This window comes from Oncorhynchus tshawytscha, linkage group LG24 (genome assembly GCF_018296145.1).
Source record: "Oncorhynchus tshawytscha isolate Ot180627B linkage group LG24, Otsh_v2.0, whole genome shotgun sequence".
Classification (NCBI taxonomy): domain Eukaryota; kingdom Metazoa; phylum Chordata; class Actinopteri; order Salmoniformes; family Salmonidae; genus Oncorhynchus; species Oncorhynchus tshawytscha.
Window position 1 is genome coordinate 6,244,088 of NC_056452.1, and position 23,917 is coordinate 6,268,004.

The 23,917-nt window shown below is 43.2% G+C and overlaps 1 protein-coding gene across 1 annotated transcript in view; it reads right to left on the reverse strand.

Annotated features, from left to right (window-relative positions):
• arhgap23b (Rho GTPase activating protein 23b) overlaps positions 1-23,426 on the reverse strand; it is a 70,701-nt gene extending 47,275 nt beyond the window's left edge. The window contains exon 1 of the mRNA XM_024387051.2: positions 22,985-23,426. Within this exon, the coding sequence (XP_024242819.2) occupies positions 22,985-22,993 (9 nt within the window). The 5' untranslated portion in view covers positions 22,994-23,426. The remainder of the gene's footprint in view (positions 1-22,984) is intronic.
• Between the last annotated feature and the right edge of the window lie 491 nt (positions 23,427-23,917).

The following is a 23,917-nucleotide window of genomic DNA, read 5'->3' on the forward strand; positions in this document are numbered from 1 at the left end:
AGTGATCTCTCCTTCTCCGAATATTGGATTAGAAAAAGTGGATTTTCGATTCGTGTGGCTATTAGCAATGATTGCATGAGATTATTCCTCGGGTTCCTGAGTGGCGCAGCGGTATAAGGCACTGCATCTCTAGTACTAGACGCGTCATTACAGACACCGCGATTTGATTCCAGGCTGTGTCACAACTGTCCGTAATTGGGAGTCCCATAGGGCGGCGCACAATTAGCCCAACGTCGTCCGGGTTTGACCGGTGTAGGCCATCATTGTAAATAAGAATTTGTTCTTAACTTACTTTTTTTATGCAATTAGAGCAAAAAGTACAAAGAGCAAATAGTTACATTTGTAACAGTGCTCATGTTCTCATCTCTCCCCATACCATGCACATATAACAGAAACCCTAACAAAAATAGTTCAAGATATGGCAATAACTATAAGAGTAATTCATGGTGGAAAAGAACGATAGTTAGTGCGCTTGTCATTTAGTTGTGGTGCTGGTGTGTGTGTTTTTTGTACGAGTCAGAAAAATCTTGTTATTGTCATAGAAATGTCTGTGCCACTGTTTGGTATCTACAATGTGTTGCATTGTCTGTGTTAACGTTTTATGTTATGCCTGTCTAAACTGCGATTTGCATCTTGTTTGTCTGCCATATAGACCTATTTAATCCAGGCTGAATCACATCCGGCCGTGATTGGGAGTCCCATAGTGTGGCGCACAATTGGCACAGCGTCGTCCGGGGTAGACCGTCTTTGTAAATAAGAATTTGTTCTTAATTGAGTTGCCCAGTTAAATAAAACAATTCGATACTGTGACTTGTGTTTGCACATACTGTATGTTTTCCATAGCTCTCTCTCTGTGTCTATAGAGCGCTGTGCTAGGCATCTGTGGGAGAATCATCACGCCCTGAGCAAGAGTGTGTGTGCTGCACGTGGTCGCTGGAGCGAGACACACTCCAATGCTGATGTTAGCCGACATTCCCCTCAGGCCAGAGAATGGAGCATGCGTGGAGACAGTTGTCCCCCCCCACACACACACACACACACTATGAGTCATTATGTAATAGAGTTGCATGAAAACATAAAGGAGACAGAGGAAAGAAGAGAATAATATAGAGTATGTAATCTACATGTTCACTCTGATGCACAAGCACACACATATATGTCCCTAGAGTGACCACTAAAGACTAGTATCCACTTGTTTTTGACCTAAGCCAAGCTATATTGAAATTGCTCATGAGCATCCTGATGAAAATGCAGTCCGGTCCTTTTAGGGATTTTAGGATGTGCTTCTCATCCTATGAATACTATAACCCAGATTTAACATCAGACTGCCCTTCTATCAACTGGTTATGGCTTGTCCCAAATGGCATCCTATCCACTATATGGGCCGGGGTCAAAATAAGTGCACTATGTAGAGCAGGGGTGCTCAACTCTTACCCTACGAGGTCCAGAGCCTGCAAGTTTTTTCTTCTACATGATAATTAATTGCACCCACCTGGCGTCGTAGGTCAAAATTAGTCCCCGATTAGAGGGCAACAATGAAAAAACACAGTGGAACTGGCTTCGAGGTCCAGAGTTGAGTTTGAAGGATATATGGAATAGCGTGCCATTTGGGACACAACGTACATCACAATGTGAATTGGAACAGTCATATTTCATGTTTAGTAGACGGTAGAATCGCTTAACGCGGTTACGTAACTGTTGCCCTACCTTCCTGGGCTACGTTGTAGTATGTCATGGATGGAGAGGAGATGGGGGTTATTGTGCTCCTGCCTGTCTGGAAGCTCTTATCATAGGAAGCCAGGTTGTCTGCCCCACGTAGAACACTGAGAAAGGCTTTAATTAATAATAATTGATTATAGCTCTTTTCTACCGAGGAACTCAAAGCACTTTACATAGTAAGGGGAAAACTCACCTCCTCCACCACCAATGTGCAGCTTCCACCTGGGTGATGCACAGCAACCATTTTTGTGCCAGAACATTCACCACACATCAGCTGATATATGCCAATTAGGAATAAGAGGGATGATGGAATGGGGAATTTAGGCATGACACCAGGGTTAACACCTCTACTCTTACAATAAGTGCCATGGGATTTTAATTGACCACAGAGAGTCAGGACACCCGTTTAAAGTCCCATCTGAAAGACGGTGGTATGCTGCTGGCTTACCTCTGAAGCTAAGCAGGGTCGGCTGCTTTAGTGCTGAGGATTTAGAACATAGGCTACCACAGTGCACAACCTTTCCCTGAAGAATTCAAAAGTTAGTGTAGGTTATAGGAAAAGAGGGCATTCCTTGGCCCCCATTGTCCCCCAGAGACCCGTGAATGATATGTCATCCTCCCATGAAAATATACAGGTTTGGTTTGGACCGACAGATCACTTTCACTCACAGATAAGTCCACAGGGCCAGTGCATGTGTAAGAGCCAGTGTAGCAGACGTGTATCCAGTCCAGATAAAATAGACACAGACAGCGCAAATCAACATGCCTGCATCATTTCCCCCTCTGATTCCTTTCTTGTCTCAAATCTATCCTCTTAATATGCCGCTGATATTGTTTCAAGATGCACTCCCTCATCGAGATATGCTTCCCATGTACAAAAATAGTGGTTTTATGCTAGATTTGCAAGATGGGTTCAGTCTTTTTATATGTAGTGCTATATTAAACCAAGAGAGGGCAGGAGTATACAGACACACAACCACACACCACCAATTTCTCAATGACCAGTGGGAAAATAACTATCTCTACCTACCACAATGAGCACACACATAGGTCAAGTATGATCTATCCAAGCAAAAAAAATAAGCACCTATTAGCTAAACAAACAACAAGCAATGTCTCTTAAAATGCTATAACAAGCATCTGAATTTTTATAATATAAAAGATAATGATTTTTTTCTGTTACATCATCTGAAAATGTCATACGATTAACCAGGTTCCCAATCAACCATTTGATGCGGATTAATTACCTGACACAAGAGAGAAGTCACGACTGGGCTGATGGAAACAGGAAATGCAGGTACGATTTTATAAATGTTGAGAGACAGTTAGTTTTGTTAGACATGATGGGATATTTTTGTGTTGGTAAAATTAATTATATGAGAAATGGCAGTGCACAAATCTTTATATAATAACCATCATATCAAAGTCCATATGGGCGTCACACCATGTTGCATGGTCCTCCCACTACGATTTGGGAAAGCCTGCAGTTAATTAGGCTAAATGGAATGTAAAATCCATTTCAATTGTATTTTTTATTTGGTACATGGGAATTTAACCTCCAAAGTTATTTTTATGTGCACTACGTCATCACACACTGCCTTTTATCCTCAATAAATCAGTAAAACAGAAACATCTCTGGTGGGAAAATGCGCATATTGTTTCATGCAGATTTTAGAATATTCGCATTAAAAACCTTCGCCATTTGAATGGGAACCTGTGACTATTTTGGGGTTTTCTTTTTGTTTTCTTTTTATATCACATTTGTGTTATATTTATTATGCATCGCTCTGTTGCCAATTGTTGTGTGCTGCTTCAGAAACCTTTGTTTCGATTAAGTAAATCATCTAGATTAATTACTGGGTGGCTTCCATCAGTGGCCTATAGATTAGGGTCACTGACTATAAACCCTCAAACAAAGGGGTACATCAGGGGTGGAAGTAACGAATTACAAATACTCTCGTTACTTGAATTCAGTCGTTTTTCCTGATTACTTGTTGGGTGAATTCAGAATAAGTGGAACGCTTTTTGCATTTCCCCTTTCTGTAACCTCTTCTGACATCTATCCAACATATTAGCTCAAGATGTTTTTACAATCCATAATAGAAGTGATTATTTAAAAAAAGTAAAAGTGAAAGTCACACAGTAAAATACTACTTGTACTGACCATAGTTTGCTTTGTATGTTTCTATGTTTTGGTTGGTCAGGGTGTGATCTGAGTGGGTATTCTATGTTGGATGTCTTGTTTGTCTATTTCTATGTCTGGCCTGATATGGTTCAGGCAGGTCTTAGTCATTGTCTCTGATTTTAATTTTTAATTTATTTTACTAGGCAAGTCAGTTAAGAACAAATTCTTATTTTCAATGACGGCCTAGGAACAGTGGGTTAACTGCGGTTAACTAGTTAACTTTCGGTTACTAGTCCAACGCTCTAACCACTAGGCTACCCTGCCGCCCTGATTGGGAACCATATTTAGGTAGCCTGGGTTTCACTGTGTGTTTGTGGGTGATTGTTCCTGTCTCTGTGTTTTGCACCAGATAAGGCTGTTTTTGGTTTTCCACGTTTATTGTTTTTGTTAGTTTATTCATGTCTAGTGTCTTTATTAAAAAACATGAATAACCACCACGCTGCGTTTTGGTCCGCCTCTCCTTCACCTAAGGAAAACCGTTACAGAATCACCCACCACAACAGGACCAAGCGCCGTGGTAACGGGCAGCAGCAGGAGAGGCAGCAATGTCTGGACTATACTACTTGGGAGGAAATAGACAGGTGGGCGGTCGACCCAGGAGGAGTGCCGGAGCCCGCCTGGGATTCGCTGGAGCAGTGCGAAGAGGGGTACAGAAGAATGGAGTTGGAGAAGCAAGCACGGCGGCGCGGTAGGAAGCCAGATTGTCAGCCCCAAAAATGTCTTGAGGGGGAGCACACAGGAAGTGTGGCGAAGCCAGGTAGGAGACCTGCGCCAACTTCCTGTGCTTACCGGGGGGCTAGAGACACCGGGCAGGCACCGTGTTATGCTGTGAAAGGTGTCCCGGTGCGGTACATTCCAGCTCCGTGTATCGGCCGGGCTAGAGTGGGCATCGAGCCAAGTGCCATGAAGCCGGCTCTATGCAGCTGGTCTCCAGTGCGTGTCCTTGGGCCGGCTTACATGGTACCAGCCTTGCGCACGGTGTCCCCGGTTCGCCTGCATAGCCCAGTGCGGGCTATTCCACCTCGCCGCACTGGCAGGGCGACCAGGACCATTCAACCGGGTAAGGTTGGGCAGGCTCGGTGCTCAAGAGCTCCAGTGCGCCTGCACGGTCCGGTCTATCCGTCACCACCTCCACGCACCAGCCCTCCGGTGGCAGCCCCCCGCACCAGGCTGTCTCTCCGGCTCATCCTTACAGAGGCTCCCGCCTGTCCGGCGCTGCTGCCGGAGTCTCCCGCCTGTCCGGCGCTGCTGCCGGAGTCTCCCGCCTGTCCGGCGCTGCTGCCGGAGTCTCCCGCCTGTCCAGCGCTGCTGCCGGAGTCTGAGGCGCCAGAGCCCTTCAGCCCAGAGGCGCCAGAGCCCCTGCCCCTCTGTCCCGAGCTGCCGCCCCTCTGTCCTGAGCTGCCGCCCCTCTGTCCCGAGCTGCCGCCCCTCAGTCCAGTGGGGTCATTAAGTAGGGTCGCCGTGGCTAGGAGGCCACGGAAGCGGACAAGGTGGGGGACTAAGACTACGGTGAAGTGGGGGCCACGTCCAGCACCAGAGCCGCCACCGCGGACAGATGCCCACCCAGACCCTCCCCAATAGGTTCAGGTTCAGGTTTGGGGGGGTACTGTCACACCCTGACCATAGTTTGCTTTGTATGTTTCTATGTTTTGGCTGGTCAGGGTGTGGTCTGAGTGGGCATTCTATGTTGGATGTCTTGTTTGTCTATTTCTATGTCTGGCCTGATATGGTTCTCAATCAGAGGCAGATGTTAGTCATTGTCTCTGATTGGGAACCATATTTAGGTAGCCTGGGTTTCACTGTGTGTTTGTGGGTGATTGTTCCTGTCTCTGTGTATTGCACCAGATAGGACTGTTTTAGGTTTTCGCACGTTTGTTGTTTTGTTAGTTTATTCGTGTACAGTTTCTTTATTAAAGTACAATGAATAACAACCACGCTGCATTTTGGTCCGCCTCTACTTCACCTAAAGAAAACCGTTACAACTTGAGTAAAAATCTAAAAGTATTAGGTTTTAAAGATACTTAAAGATGCACTATGCAGAAATTGCTCCGCCATTTCCTGGTTGCTAAAATTCTAAAAGTTTGCCTAATTTCAGTTTATGTGACAAAACAAGCAAGTATAGTGTAAAGAATCATTGTACCATCTAAACAGCTGTGAGATACAGTATATTTTCCGAAAACCAAAAATACTGTATTTTCAGCTGTTGGAAGCTGCAGTACAAAACCGAAAGTAAAAGAAGCAAAAACGAAACTTAATGAGAATGGCAGCTCTATAACACATATTTCTATGTAAATTTGGTCGGGGTCTCCCAAAAAGTTACATATGGCGACATCCCATTTTTAAAGACGGTTATTTCCATTGTTAGAGCGGCTACTATAGGTTGGGCCACTAGGTTGGGCCACTAGAGTATCTGGTCAATATAATGGATAATCTGTGATATTGCTAAAATGTAAACTTGCTACATCTCGACCGCTACATCCGGAGGTAGCGCCGGACAGTTGCCACCTCTTGAAGCATGGTAGCATGAACAGAATTGTCTCATTGCGCCAACACTCCTGTATAAATGGTATAGGCAGAGCAATGCTATTTAAAAAAAATGTATAGACATTTTTCCTCATATTTGAGACATGTTTTGAGTTTTTACCCGAAATTGCAGTAACAGTCTGTTACATTTTGAAATTGTCGTAGTAGCTGTCGGCTGCACTGAGCCACATAAAACTATGGAAGCTCATCCCCCCCACCACCAAAAACATGTCAAAAGTAGATCATACAATCATTTTTTTATTTGTAACATTGTGTTGTCATTTCAGAGGTGGCACCACAGGTCCCAGAGTGGTGATGGGGAAATAGTTTTCCTGGGGCCCCTGATACGGTGTAAACATTTTTTTTATATATAGACTATGATGGACCAAGATTATTTTTCTAATCAGGTTTTATGTTTTATTTTTCAAACGGGGTTGCATCATGTAGGCCTTTGCATCTGCAATGAAAAAGATACTCATACAGTATGTCATCACTATTGTGGTGATTGAATAATTCTAGTCAATAATATTGTAATTAATAGGTCTAGGTAGGTCTTAATAGGTCTTTTGCGCGAGGAACACTACATAACCTAATGTACTCTAATGCAACATATGTAGCCCTTTCTCTATTTCAGGGGAGTTTGCTCAATACATTTTTATTTCCAGGATGTTCTGTTGTTGCCTCCAGAGCTCATTTGACATCAAATCCTTTAGGTATGTTCACTGTGTAATTCATCAGTACATTTTAAGAGATTTTAATGTTGGATTTATTTTTCAAATATTAGTAATATTGACAAATCCTTCCTGTTTTGTATACAGACGTGCCTTGTACTCAAACAATACATTAAATTAGTTCATACTGTACAGGAATTTCCTCTGCTCCTTTTTACATTTACTGCATGGAAAAGATCTGGTGTAACAACATTCCGGTAATCTTAGAGAAATTAGCTATAAGGTCAATGTTTTTGTTTTTTTAAGAAAATGAAATTACTTTTACTCTTGAGTACTTTTCAAATTAGCTACTTTTTACTTTTACTTGAGTCGTTTTTGAGACCAGTAGTTTTACTGCTACTTGAGTAGAATTTCATTTAAAGTAACAGTCCCTCTTACTCGAGTAGGATATTTCAGTACTTTTTCCACCCCTGCAAAGCATTCATTTTGACATATCACACCTCCCTCCAAATATGTGTATCCAGGAAACACTGGCATAGAGGTATTATCATTATCCGTAACACCCATCTGCCCTACAAAAAAAAGTAAGCCTACAGATTTAGTCTATATTCCACTGTGCTAGAAAGTGATGAGGTAAAACATGAAGGGGATAGAAGCCAAAGCCAGGGAGGGGGGACTCCCTGGGACAGGATGGGTGTGTGTGTGTGTCTGCGGGCCATAGACACTAATCTGGCCTTGTCCTGATGGGTTTCACCCCCCGCCCCATGAGGTATCCAACGCCACCCTCCCCCACACATCCCTCCAATCATCATGTACCCTGTGATCTTTTGAACACCCCCTTCCCCGATCGGATCAGATTACCCAACCCTACATCCGATTTTTACCCATAAGGAGGTTTACAAAATATCTGACCCTGGATCTGTGGTTAGGGGAGATTTCAACAAGCCTGTCCTTCCCTCAACCCCCAAAACACGTTTCTTTCCTCCACAAGCAACCATCACACCACCACAATCGTCACAATGCAATGAGATGATATTATATGTAACATTACACATTCAATCACAAACAGCACGACCAAAAATGACAGACCACAGCCATATATAGTATTTACATGGCTCTGGGACAGATGAAAGAGAAAGAGCAATAAAAAAGAAAGAACGAAAGAAAGAAAGAAGGACAAAAAAGACAGCTGAAAACATTAAGTTCCAAATAGGCGTTAGGGCACAAACATCTGCCCTGGGAGGACAGACAGGGGGGTGTCCATCTGTCTATTTACAGGCTCGAGAGATTTCCCTAAATATCTAATCCACCTAATCCTTTCATCATGGGTATGGAGAGAGCATGTAGGGACAAGGTCTGTCCACATGGGGGCGCCAAACGAACCCTAGTTGGCTGCCAGTGAGTGGATGAGTTTGGTAAAGTGATGAGTATTTCCAATGTGATTTGTTTGCTACTAAACTCAGAAAGAAAATAAACGTCCTCTCACTGCATGTTCCCAGACATTTCTGGGGGGAATGGCCCTAGCCCTCACCCTCCGATCCAACAGGTCCCAGACGTGCTCAATGGGATTGAGATCCGGGCTCTTCGCTGGCCATGGCAGAACACTGACATTCCTGTCTTGCAGGAAATCATGCACAGAACGAGCAGTATGGCTGGTGGCATTGTCATGCTGGAGGGTCATGTCAGGATGAGCCTGCAGGAAGGGTACCACATGAGGGAGGAGTATGTCTTCCCTGTAACGCACAGCGATGAGATTGCCTGCAATGACAACAAGCTCAGTCCAATGATGCTGTGACACACCGTCCCAGACCATGACGGACCCTCCACCTCCAAATCGATCCCGCTCCAAAGTACAGGCCTCGGTGTAACGCACATTCCTTCAACAATAAACGCAAATCCAACCATCACCCCTGGTGAGACAAAACCGCGACTCGTCAGTGACGAGCACTTTTTGCCAGTCCAGTCTGGTCCAGGTTTGGCCCATAGGCGATGTTGTTGCCGGTCATGTCTGGTGAGGACCTGCCTTACAATAGGCCTACAAGCCCTCAGTCCAGCCTCTCTCAGCCTATTGCGGACAGTCTGAGCACTGATGGAGGGATTGTGTGTTCCTGGTGTAACTCGGGTAGTTGTTGTTGCCATCCTGTACCTGTCCCGCAGGTGTGATGTTCGGATGTACCGATCCTGTGCAGGTGTTGTTACACGTGGTCTGCCACTGCGACAATGATCAGCTGTCCGTCCCGTCTCCCTGTAGCACTGTTTTAGGCAGCTCACAGTACGGACATTGTAATTTATTGCCCTGGCCACATCTGCAGTCCTCATGCCTCCTTGCAGGAAGCCTAAGGCACGTTAAAGCAGATGAGCAGGGACCCTGGGCATCTTTCTTTTGGTGTTTTTCAGTCAGTAGAAAGACCTCTTTAGTAGTGTCCTAAGTTTTCATAACTGTGACCTTAATTGCCTACCGTCTGTAAGCTGTAAGTGTCTTAACGACAGGTGCATGTTCATTAATTGTTTATGGTTCATTGATCAAGCATGGGAAACAGTGATTAAACCCTTTACAATGAAGTTATTTGGATTTTTACAAATTATCTTTGATAGACAGGGTCCTGAAAACGGGACGTTTCTTTTTTTGCTGAGTTTACATGTGTGTACACAAGCACACATGCATGCTTGTGGGCACACACACACACACACAGATGAGCACTTCATCTAATTTACACCTCGGTTTAGCAAACACACTAATCAAAAGTGACCCATTGCATAAACATAGCAAACACTTTGTGCAAACCAAGGGAAATGAACAACTCCATGTATACCATTTAGGCATCGCTTTACAAAAATGTCCACAGACTATCCACACTAACTCTATGCCAATCCACAATTCTCTACCCACTCAGACACAACCTACGCTGCTGCTAAAATGATTATTGATTAGATTTATTACTCCATTACGATGCTGTCCATTGATTATTGATTGCCATTACCATTCGTATTTATATCGATTTATCCAGCAACTGGTCATTTTTTCTCCTGTTTACACGTATATATTAGCTTTAGTATATTGCCATAACTATTTCTATACAGTGCCTTCGGAAAGTATTCAGACCCCTTGACTCTTTTCACATTTTGTTACATTACAGACTAATTCTAAAATGGATTCAATAAAAACAATTGCTCAGCAATCCTCACACAATACCCTATAATGACAAAGCAAAAACTGTATTTTAAAAAATTTAGCTAAATGATTACACACAATATACAGAAATAGCTTATTTACATAAGTATTCAGCCCCTTTACTATGAGACTCGAAATTGAGCTCAGGTGCATCCTGTTTCTATTGATCATCTTTGAGATGTTTCTACAACTAGATTGGAGTCCACCTGTGGTAAATTGAATTGATTGGACATGATTTGGGAAGGCACACACCTGTTCATTTAAAGTCCCACAGTTGACAGTGAGTGTTAGAGCAAAAACCAAGTGATGAGGACTAAATAATTATTCGTAGGGCTCCGAGACAGGATTGTGTCGAGGCTCAGATCTAGGGAAGGGTACCAAAACATTTCTTCAGCATTGAAGGTCCCCAAGAACACAGTGGCCTCCATCATTCTTAAATGGAAGAAGTTTGGAACCACCAAGACTCTTCCTAGAGCTGGCCGCCCAACTGAGCAATCGGGGGACAAGGGCCTTGGTCAGGCAGGTGACCAAGAACCTGATGGTCATTCTGACAGAGCTCCAGAGTTCCTCTGTGGAGATGGGAAAACCTTCCAGAAGGACAACCATCTCTGCAGCACTCCACCAATCAGGCCTTTATGGTAGAATGGCACGGCGGAAGCCACTCTTCAGTAATAGACACATGACAGCCCGCTTGGAGTTTGCTAAAATGCACCTAAAGACTCTCAGACCATGAGAAACAAGATTCTCTTGTCTGATGAAACCAAGATTGAACTCTTTGGCCTAAATGCCAAGAGTCCCATCTGGAGGAAATCTGGCACCATCCCTACGGTTAAGCGTGGTGGCAGCGTCTTGCTGTGGGTATGTTTATCAGCGGCAGGAACTGGGAGACTAGGATCAGGGCAAAGATGAACGGAGCAAAGTAGAGAGAGATCCTTAATAAAAACCTACTCCAGAGCACTCAGGACCTCAGACTGGGGCGAAGGATCACCTTCTAACAGGACATTGACCTAAAGCACACATCGAAGACAATGCAGGAGTGGCTTCGGGACAAGTCTGTGAATGTCCTTGAGTGGCCCGGCCAGAGCCTGGACTTGAACCTGTTCTAACATCTCTGGAGAGTCCTGAAAATAGCTTTGCAGCAACGCTGCCCATCCAACCTGACAGAACTTGAGAGGATCTGCAGAGAAGAACGGGAGAAACTCTGCAAATACAGGTGTGCCTAACTTGTAGCGTCATACCCAAGAATAATCCATGCTGTAATCGCTGCCAAAGGTGCTTCATCAAGTACTGAATAAAGGTTCTGAATAATTATGTAAATGTGATATTTCATTTTAAAATGTTGAATAAATTAGAAAACATTTCTATGTTTTTTCTTTGTCATTATGGGATATTGTGTGTAGATTGATGAGGGGGAAAAAAATATTGAATCCATTTTAGAATAAGGCTGTAACTTAACAAAATGTGGAAAAAGTCAAGGGCTCTGAATACTTTCCGTAGGCACTGTATTCCTGCTACCAGTCACTTTTCTGCCCTGTTTACATGTATATTCTATTACCAGTCACTTTTATGTATAAACTCACCTTAACCACTCCAGTACCCCTGCACATTTAATAAGGTACAGGCACTGAATAGTATATACTTTCATTCTTGCGTATCTTTAACTCACATCGTCGTTCTTGTTTGTTTTGTTGTTCTATTTTAATTGTTCTAATTATTTGAATGTTCTATTATATTATTATTATCACTGCATTGCTTGGAAAGAATTTAACTGTACTGTTTTACAGCTGTCATATCCTGTGTACATTGCGAATAAACTTTGAAACTCAAAACTCATTTAAATGGAGATGTGTCCCAACCCTGTAAAACAGAATGGATTTGGACCTAATTCCCAACTCGAAACTATGACAGAGATGTAAAACTACATGAGACTGATCTAAAGTGAGTGTCCTATAAAGTACTGGTGCTCTGGGAAGCTGTAATGATTGAATCAGCAAATCAACTATGACTGTACCAGGACAGACCGTCCCCGGGAGGAAAGAAGAGACATGACTTTTGTTATGTGAATGTGAGCGTAAATAAAGATTTTTTTCTCTCCTCAAATTCAAATTGCATTAGGTTACATTGTATGGAAGTGAGTGTATACATTGAGTTCTCAAAACATTAGGAACACCTTCCTAATATTGAGTTGCACCCCCTTTTGCTCTCAGAACAGCCTTAATTCGCCGGGCATGGACTCTAACAGGTATAGAAAGCGTTCCACAGGGATGCTGGCCAATGTTGAATCCAATGCTTCCCACAGTTGTGTCAAGTTGGCTGGTAGTGGATCTCCACTCCAAATATCTTTTTCCATCTCATCCCACAGATGTTCGATTGGATTGAGATCTGGTGACTGGACAGGCCACTGCAGTCAGCTGAATCCACTGTCAAGTCCGTAGAACCATTCCTGGACTATCCTGGCCTGTGTGGCATGGGGCATTATCGTGCTGAATGCGGCATGATGGATGCATGTACTCATGTGGTTTTCTCCAAACAACAGGAACCGGGGATTCATCAGACCAGGCAATGTAATTCCAATTCTCCAGCGTCCAATGTTTTCGTTCCTTAGCCCACTGCAACCACAGTTATTTGTTTTCTGCTGAAAGTAGTGGAACTCTGTAAGGTTGTCGACTGCCATACCCCATTTGTGTCAAGGTACGACGAGATGTGCATTCTTTTATGGGTCTTTGGGCACCAATGTTGTACTGGACTGTCAGTTGACCAAGTGTAGCCCGTCAGTTGCTCTGCACAATTTGTGTCCTCTTTCATCAATGAACCGTTTTCGACCACTGGCTTGCCGTCGGCTGTCTGTCCTTTGAGTGGTGGACCATTCTTGATACACAAGGGAAACTGTTGAGCATGAAAAACCCAGCAGCGTTGCAGTTCTTGACACACTCAAACCAATGTGCTTGGCACCTACTAACATACCACGTTCAAAAGCACTTAAATATTTTGCCTTGCCCATTCACCCTCTGAATGGCACATATACACAATCCATGTCTCAATTACCATAAGGCTTAAAAATCCTCCTTTAACCTGTCTCCTCCCCTTCATCTACACTGATTGAAGTGGATTTAACAGGTGACATCAATAAGGGATCATAGCTTTCACCTGGATTTACCTGGTCAGTCTGTGGTTATGGAAAGAGCATGTTTTGTACACTCAGTGTATGTTAGGGTAGAGTGTTGACAAGCAAGTCAGCACTACTTTGAATCGCTGTCTTAGGCAGCCCTTCTCTCTTTTCTCCCCCCATGTACCGTATTGTCCTGTGTACAGTAATTCATTAGCAAAGCAGCCTATGACCAGAAAAGCCTTATCATGTCTACCAGTCTCTCTCTCTGTGTGTGTGTGTGTGTGTGTGTGTGTGTGTGTGTATGCCATCACATCTACCAGAGTCTGTCTGTGTTAATCCTTATAGAGAACAGACCTACATGTTACACAACATTAATCCTCTCTGAGCTTAGGCCCACCCCTCACACTGCTATACACACACACACACACACACACACACACACACACACACACACACACACACACACGCACACACACACACACACACACACACCTGTACACACACACACACACACACACACACACCTGTACACACACACCTGTACACACACACACCTGTACACACACACCTGTACACACACACACACACAAAATAACACTGCTATCAATATCTCTCTAAAAAATGCAGGATATACTTCTTGTTTTTTACTCTGCTGTCTGCAGTCAAATTATGGCAAAACTAGGTAACAAAAGAGCAGTTACATGTTATATGTACAGTTGAAGTCGCAAGTTTACATAAACCTTAGCCAAATACATTTAAACTCAGTTTTTCACAATTCCTGACAGAGTAAAAATTCCCTGTCTTAGGTCAGTTAGGACCACCAATTTATTTTAAGAATGTGAAAAGTCAGAATAATAGTAGAGATAATGATTTATTTCAGCTTTTATTTCTTTCATCGCATTCCCAGTGGGTTAGAAGTTTACATACACTCAACTAGTATTTGGTAGCATTGCCTTTAAATTCTTTAACTTGGGTCAAATGTTTCAGGTAGCCATCCACAAGCTTCCCACAATAAGTTGGGTGAATTTTGGCCAATTCCTCCTGACAGAGCTGGTGTAACTGAGTCAGGTTTGTTGGCCTCCTTGCTCGCACACGCTTTTTCAGTTCTGCAAACAAATGTTCTATTGGATTGAGGTCAGGGCTTTGTGATGGCCACTCCAATATCTTGACTTTGTTGTTCTTAAGCCATTTTGCCACAACTTTGGAAGTATGCTTGGGGTCATTGTCCATTTGGAAGACCCATTTGCGAAAAAGCTTTAACTTGACTGATGTCTTGAGATGTCTTGAGATGTTGCTTCAATATATCCACGTAATTTTCCTACCTCATGATGCCATCTATTTTGTGAAGTGCACCAGTCCCTCCTGCAGCAAAGCACCCCCACAACATGATGCTGCCACCCCCGTGCTTCACGGTTGGGATGGTGTTCTTCGGCTTGCAAGCATCCCCCTTTTTCCTCCAAACATAACGATGGTCATTATGGCCAAACAGTTCTATTTTTGTTTCATCAAACCAGAGGACATTTCTCCAAAAAGTACGATCTTTGTCCCCATGTGCAGTTGCAAACCGTAGTCTGGCTTTTTTATGGCTGAGCGGCCTTTCACGTTATGTCGATATAGGACTCGTTTTACTGTGGATATAGATACTTTTGTACCTGTTTCCACAAGCATCTTCACAGGGTCCTTTGCTGTTGTTCTGGGATTGATTTGCACTTTTCACACCAAAGTACGTTCATCTTTAGGAGACAGAACGTGTTTCCTTCCTGAGCGTTACGACGGCTGTGTGGTCCCATGGTGTTTATACTTGCATACTATTGTTTGTAAAGATGAACGTGGTGCCTTCAGGCGTTTGGAATTGCTCCCAAGGATGAACCAGACTTGTGGAGGTCTACAATTTTTTTTCTCAGGTCTTGGCTGATTTATTTTTATTTTCCCATGATGTCAAGCAAAGGGGCACTGAGTTTGAAGGTATGCCTTGAAATACACCCACAGGTACACAGCTAATTGACTCAAATTATGTCAATTAGCCTATCAGACGCTTCTAAAGCCATGACATAATTTTCTGGAATTTTCCAAGCTGTTTAAAGGCACAGTCAACTTAGTGTATGTAAACTTCTGACCCACTGGAATTGTAAGACAGTGAATTATAAGTGAAATAATCTGTCTGTAAACAATTTTTGGAAAAATTACTTGTGTCATGCACAAAGTAGATGTCCTTAACCGACTCGCCAAAACTATAGTTTATTAACAAGAAATTTGTGGAGTGGTTGAAAAACAAGTTTTAATGACTCCAACCTAAGTGTATGTAAACGTCCGACTTCAACTGTATATATAGTTTCCCCCTTGGAGGACCAGCCCTTCTTGTGTGCATTTTGTTGAACCAGGACACTGATGACTTGCAGCTAGGGTGGGGAATCGACAGCACTCGTTAATCTGAAGATAAGGTACGGTTGACCCCTTAACATCAAATACTTCTCTTCAGAACGGCTCCCTGCCCATGCCTGTTTTCCTCTACCCTTCAGTCGCCAGACCATGGGATCCAAAGAAACCTGTTTTGACACATTTTTAAGAGCATAGGGCATAAATACACAAGACCCATCTTTTTGTGTTGAAACAATACTGTGTTCTGTTTTCTGTTTCCAAATACTGTAGTCAAATGTAAATCACAATTTGTACACAACTGTGAATTCAGAGGATGATGTGACAAAACAAGCAACGTATAGTTTAGAGAATCATTCTGCCGTCTAAACTGCTGTGAAGTATATTTTCAATAACAAAAAAAGATTGTATTTTCAGCTTTTTAAAAAGCTGGTGTAAAGTGAAGTGAAAGATACCAAAACTCAACTTAAGAACGGGAAGCATTGAAATAGTGCAGACGGAACAGACCGTGCGCTTCTTAGACTTGCTTTCAATGAAAACGACAGATCTATAACACATATTTCGATGTGAATTTGGTCGGGTCGCCCCAAAAAGTGACATATTGCAGCTTTCAAAATGGAGCATGAAATAAGGAGACTGCCCCTAGGTGTAGTACACTCATTGACCATGCTGTTTGTTGTTCTCTATTCAAAAACAGACGGAGAGGACCCTCAGGGAGGCACACTCTGGAAGAGAGCCCATTATCTGGTGGACACACACAGTATACACACACACACACACACACACACACACACACACACACACACACACACACACACACACACACACACACACACACACACACACACACACACACACACACACACACACACACACAGTATATACACGGTATACACAAACATGCCCAGGCAAATACGTGCACATATACATCCACACTCACGTTACATCCACAACCACGCACGTGAGATATTTATAGCGCTGATGAAGTTCAATGTACTGGAGTGCTAGACAGGACACACACACACACACACACACACACACACACACACGGAGACACTAATGGACACACGGATGGATAGATGGATGGACAGACGAATAGACGGACAGTCAAACACACTACGCACACAACATTCGCGCAGGCAGTGTTTCGTTTATTAGGATCCCCATTAGCGACTGCACCCACGGGGTCCACATAAAACATAGAAATACAGGACAAAGTATAGAACAGTTATAAACAAGAACAACATAAGACATTACATTGCATTCAAAATAAAACATGTATAAGAATTATATTAAGCGACATGAAAGACACCAAGAGACAACAAAAATACTATTTACACACCATTCATATATATATACATGATTATTTGTTATAAACAGTACAGTTCAAATAAAGTGTGAATAAGAACTTGTTCTTAACCGACTTGCCAAGTTAAATAAAAATAGATTTTAAGAAAGAGGAGAGGCGCTGCGATACAATATGTTGTTGTTTTTTCTAACAGTTTTTTTTAAGCTAAACTTGCGTTTTGCCTGAGTACTTCAACTCTGGTAGGACACAAACATATTACCGGTCACATATTCAGAACTACTCGCCCGCAATCGGACATTCACAAATACCCTCACCCAAACTCCTAATCACACTCATGGGGTGACACAAAACAGATGCTACTCCATAACGTCAACATCAACTGCTGCGGGGCACAGCACTCTGATGATGTCACAACCCCCAAGAGAGCCGCGACCTGATGTCATAATCCCCCAACGCTGTAAACAAGCAGCATCGCGCCCGATAACAGCACCAGGTCAAACTCAGTTTAGACCAGGACTGAGTTAATCGGGTCGTGTCTCAATTGGCACCCTTTTCCTTACATGGTGCACCTCTAGGGCTCTGGTCAGAAGTAGTGCACTATTTAGGGAATAGGGTGCCATTTGGGACACATGTTTGGTAAATGAGGTGAATGTATCTTATCTCTTTCAATACAGTACCTACCTAATGTACACATTTCATAGCATCTAGTCAGAAAGACAGAATTGGAAAAAGATTAAGGGGCACTTAATTAACTGAATAGGGTGCTTTTACACAACACCAGCTCCAAAAACAGAGTCACGGGTTGAGAGAGAGTGACGTTTTTTAAAAAGGGGGTGTGATTGTTTGCGTGTGTGTGTCTGCCTGCCAGTGCCTATATGTGCATGAGTCTATTTGAGAGAGAGTGTGTATGCACATTTGTTGTGTGTGTGTGTGTGTGTGTGTGTGTGTGTGTGTGTGTGTGTGTGTGTGTGTGTGTGTGCGTGTGTGTGTGTGTGTCAGGGGATATTCCTTCTCATACTCACCTAGAGTCAAAAGGGATAACGAAGATAACTCATTACATTCATTACATAATTCCCATTCCATCAGTGAGAGAGGAGAGAGAGAGAGAGTGAGAGAGAGAGAGATATCTGCTTTGAGAGGGGCATCATATAACACACACATTCCACACACACACACACACACACACACACACACACACACACACACACACACACACACACACACACACACACATTCCACACACACACATTCCACACACACACATTCCACACACACACACACACACACACACACACACACACACACACACACACACACACACACACACACACACACACACACACACACACACACACACACACACACACACACACACACACACACACGTCTCCCTGGACATTCTACTTAGAGAAAGAGACAGGTATTTCTAACCTACTATCCAGATCTCTATAGACCGTTAAAGGACCAAGAATCTAAATTTATCCAGTGACTTTCATTCCTCCATCCCCTCCTCCCTAACAAGCCCTCCCTTCATTCCATTTCAGTCACACTCTTGGTCTGTCTGTCACTTTCTTTCCTTCTCCTCTTTCTCTCTGCAGTTCAGTCACTGTCTAATATCGTCCCTATCTTCCCTCCCTCCCTCCAGTCCAGTCCTACACTCTTGATCTGTCCATCATTTTCTCAGTCTCTGACTCTTCCCCCTTTCTGCCTGTCTTCCCCCTCTCTCCTCTTCTGTTGAGTACTGATAACACTCCCTTCCACTGTCTGGCCTTAGATTGCAGTGAGGAAGTAGGAATTGCCTGCAATGTATTTGTGTTGCAGTTTATGTTTATGTATATCATTTCTAAGTAGCTATGTCAATGATTTACAAACCATCAATACATGTTTTTTTCTCACGCGCCCGTACACACACACACAGTCCCCAACCCTCAGCTATCCACATCCCCATTCTCCTATCCTCGAAAAAGTAACTCCAGGCTGGGTCCACTATACCGGATAAGTAAGTAAGGGGTCATGTATTGGAGATGCACAACAGTCACTTTTCTTCAAACTCCTCCACAGAGCCCATTAGTTCATATGAGTGGTCAGCGCAGGAGGATATGAGAGGAGATAACAGCAGACGAGAGGAGGCATAAGGCTTTTAGACTGAGTGGACCGGGGATGGGGCCACTGTAACCCACACACACGCACTTAGTCACACACGGACGGACAGACACACGCATACACACACATACACACAGACACGTGCTCTCTCTCTTTCTCTCTCTCACTCACTCACCCATACACTCACGCACGAGCGCGCACACACACACACACACACACACAAAGAGTAACCTCTTTCTCTCACTGATGATAATAAAAAAAAAACAATAATAATAATAATAAAAAAATACAAAGAAAAAAATCAACTATAATGACAAATATATATATATATTTTTAAACTCTCTCTCACACACACACACGGATAATGGTAGTGGAGGAACTCTCCAAATGCAGTTTTGAATTTACAACAAATAAGGTACCGTAAATATACAGCTCTCCTTTGTGCTTGTTAGTCTGTCTTTTTGTTTGTTTGTTCGTTTCTGTCTTCCTTTCTTTTTTTGTTAGTAGGCTATGTAGGGGAGACCAGGTTGTCACACTTTTTAACTCTTGTGTGTATTTCTCAGCACCAGTATATCTTACAAGACATTATTAGTATAAAGACCAAGGTCTTGGGTTGAAATGGGGGCCCTTTTTTTAATCCTCATATCATATTTCAAAATAGAGTATAAGCCACCAAACACACTCTGTCCACTTGTGACAACCAGCCCGATCGCGGGGTTGGTTGTCACACAGTAAGGGGTTGGTTGTCACACAGTATGGGGTTGGTTGTCACACAGTATGGGGTTGGTTGTCACACAGTATGGGGTTGGTTGTCACACAGTATGGGGTTGGTTGTCACACCGTATGGGGTTGGTTGTCACACCGTATGGGGTTGGTGGTCACACAGTATGGGGTTGGTTGTCACACAGTATGGGGTTGGTTGTCACACAGTATGGGGTTGGTTGTCACACCGTATGGGGTTGGTTGTCACACCGTATGGGGTTGGTGGTCACACAGTATGGGGTTGGTTGTCACACAGTATGGGGTTGGTGGTCACACAGTATGGGGTTGGTTGTCACACAGTATGGGGTTGGTTGTCACACCGTATGGGGTTGGTTGTCACACCGTATGGGGTTGGTTGTCACACAGTATGGGGTTGGTTGTCACACAGTATGGGGTTGGTTGTCACACAGTATGGGGTTGGTTGTCACACAGTATGGGGTTGGTTGTCACACAGTATGGGGTTGGTTATCACGAAGTTTGCTAGTAACCTATTCCTTTTGTAACAGGAAATTAAGCAATATATCGTTTTAGAAACAGCAAAGCCTTCCTTTGATAGAACGATATTCCTTCCCATAATTCTGCATTTTATGCCTTGATAATAACATATGACATTTTGAGTAAATGTGTGTGTATGCATGTTACAAGCACAAAAGAGCTTGGGATTTATTGTATGCTGGCAGTGGCATACTGTTGAATACTGAACATTATGGTTACAATGGGTTGGATTGTGAAAAGGGCATTTCCAAGTAAAAGGCCACATGAGCACTAACATAGGAACACATCAAATGTGGTGTCAAATGAAAGCTAAGAGTCTAGGCTATATATATACAGTATATATACAAAAAAAGTGCCTTTCTTTCAAAAACAAGGACATTTCTAAGTGACCCCAAACTTTTGAACGGTAGGTATTTATATCCACTACCGTTCAAAAGTTTGGGGTCACTTAGAAATGTCCTTGTTTTTGAAAGACAGGCACTTTTTTTGTTGTCAATTAAAATAACATCAAATTGAAAAGAAATACAGTGTAGACATTGTTAATGTGGTACTATTGTGGCTGGAAACGGCAGATTTTTTATGGAATATCTACATAGGCGTACAGAGGCCCGTTTTCAGCAACCATCACTCCTGTGTTCCAATGTTCCAATTGCACCTTTTAAAAGGCTAATTGATCATTAGAAGGCCAGCATCCCGGAGTCGCCTCTTCACTGTTGATGTTGAGACTGGTGTTTTGCGGGTACTATTTAATGAAGCTGCCAGTTGAGGACTTGTGAGGCATCTGTTTCTCAAACTAGACACTCTAATGTACTTGTCCTCTTGCTCATTTGTGCACCGGGGCCTCCCACTCCTCTTTCTATTCTGGTTAGAGCCTGTTTGCGCTATTCTGTGAAGGGAGTAGTACACAGCGTTGTACGAGATCTTCAGTTTCTTGGCAATTTCTTGCATGGAATAGACTTCAGTTCTCAGAACAAGAATAGGCTGACGAGTTTCAGAAGAAAGTGCTTTGTTTCTAGCCATTTTGAGCCTGTAATCAAACCCACAAATGCTGATGCTCCAGATACTCAACTATTCTAAAGAAGGCCAGTTTTATTGCTTCTTTAATCAGGACAACAGTTTTCAGCTGCTAACATAATTGCAAACGGGTTTTCTAATGATCAATTAGCCTTTTAAAAGGTGCAATTGGAACATTGGCACACAGGAGTGATAGTTGCTGATAATGGGCCTCTGTACGCCTATGTAGATATTCCATAAAAGAAATCAGCCGTTTCCAGCTACAATAGTCATTTACAACATCAACAATGTCTACACTGTATTTTGATCAATTTGATGTTATTTTAATGGACGAAGAAATTTCAATTTCTAAGTGACCCCAAACTTTCGAACGGTAGAGTACAGTCGTTTTTTAAATGAAGGCAAATGTAAATGTTTTACATATTTCCATCCTAACAATTAGGAATAAGCAAAGGCTTTTGATTTTTGGTCAAACAGACGTTAAAGGGGTCTTAGGAAAAACAGTAGAATACAGTTCAGTACAATAAAATACAGCATAGTACAGTAGACTAGAGTTCAGTGCAGTACCACACACTAGAGTAGAGTACGGTATAATTTACTGTATTGTATTGAGCAAACATGTTCATCATAGTAAAAGCATTCAGCTGTCCAAAGCCCAGCCAAGAACAGGACATCCTGAAGTCCATGCCTCTGTTACAATGCGGCTTCGAAAGACAATGCATCTCACTCCCTGAGTACATGGTTTCTCCATTAAGTCTCACAGAATATTCCTTTACACTATGACACAATTATCCACCCCTCCCACACACAAACAGACAGACAGACACACACACAAACACACACACACGCATCCACCAGTGGAAGCTGGTGGAGGGAGAAACAATGAGCCGTCCTTCCCATTTCTCCACCAGGCTCCACTGCCACACACATTGAACACACACACACACACACACACACACACACACACACACACACACACACACACACACACACACACACACACACACACACACACACACACACACACACACTGTCTCTCTATCTCTAAGAAAGTACACTGTCTCTCTTTCACACAAACTTCTTTGACTACTAAGAATAAAGTGCTCTCCCTCTCTCACACAGACACATACACGTGCTATGAATACAAAGTCTTGCTTCAGCAGTTTTTCTAAAAATACACAGCTACTCTCTTTCTCCAACAAGAATGATGCCTCTCCCTCATACATTCAAGCCCAGAATGCACGCTGTTCCACTTCAATGTATTTCTCTCACACTGTGTGTGGCTCTCTTACCAGCTAAATATTATACTCCAAACATGCACACACACACTGTTGCTCTGTGACTGAGTGCCCAGAGGCTATCGTGGGAACTAATATGAATATTGATGATAGAGCTGGTGTGTGTGTGACATAATGAGTGTATGTAGTGATGTGTGGAGATAAATGTGGGCATTTGCATCCAAGCTGTATTACTTTGTGTGTAAACCGCATGCAGGTATTTATTTCTGTGAGTACTGTGCGTGTGTGTGTGACATCCCTCTCTTTACCTGGGCCATGTCTTCAGCAAGACTCCAGCTGGCTCCTAGTCCATAGCATGGCACTGAATCGCCGGAATTCTCTTCCTCAAACACACTCCTTCAGCACGAAGCAGACGCCACGATACACCCTCGCACACACACTCCACCGTCCCGCCGTGACCAGCATGATCCCTTGTTCCCCCCTCCCCTCCTCCCTTTCCTGTGACAGCAAAGCCGCCAACGTCCACTGAATAGCTCGTTCTTCGATGTAGTAGATCTATCTAGTCCTCTTCTCTTTTCTATCACTCCTTCCTTCACTCTCTCTCAAAAGGAATGTGTGTATATTCCTTGTCTCTTTTCTCCACGCCCGACAGAGAATAAGGACCTTGACTATTTTCCTCTCCACACTCTTTTCAACCTCTCGCTCTGTCGTTGAGCTGGGCTCACAGACCGATCCCCCTGTGCCTCTCCTCTCTCTCAACTCAGCCGCTCCTCCTCCTTCCCATTTCTCCCCTCCCCCTTCCTCTCTCCCTCACTGTACACCAATGACTGTACACACGCACAGAATTAGAGCTTGAGAGAGCGAAAGAGGATCAGAGGGATAGTAAGGAGGCAACCATGTGACCTAGTAGAGTTGTGTAGTAGGATTCTACCTACCAGCTGTCAGGCTCATTCCTCCGTAGGCAGATTGGTTGCTTCATCCTTCTCCATTGACAGCAGCCCTGTGTCCCTATAGAGTACCACAGTATGAGTCATAATACCCATAAAACCTAGCGGTCAAACTGGGAAATGGTTCCAATCATTTTTCCACCGTTCATTTTCCCATAGGGGATTTGAGAAAACCTTCAAATAAGGGCTGTGTTTCGTGTCGGCTTGCCCTGGCGTGACATTTTGATAACCATGTAAATCTCTCTAGGACAAGGTGACTTTATCAATATATTGGCCTGTTTTACCCACTATAAA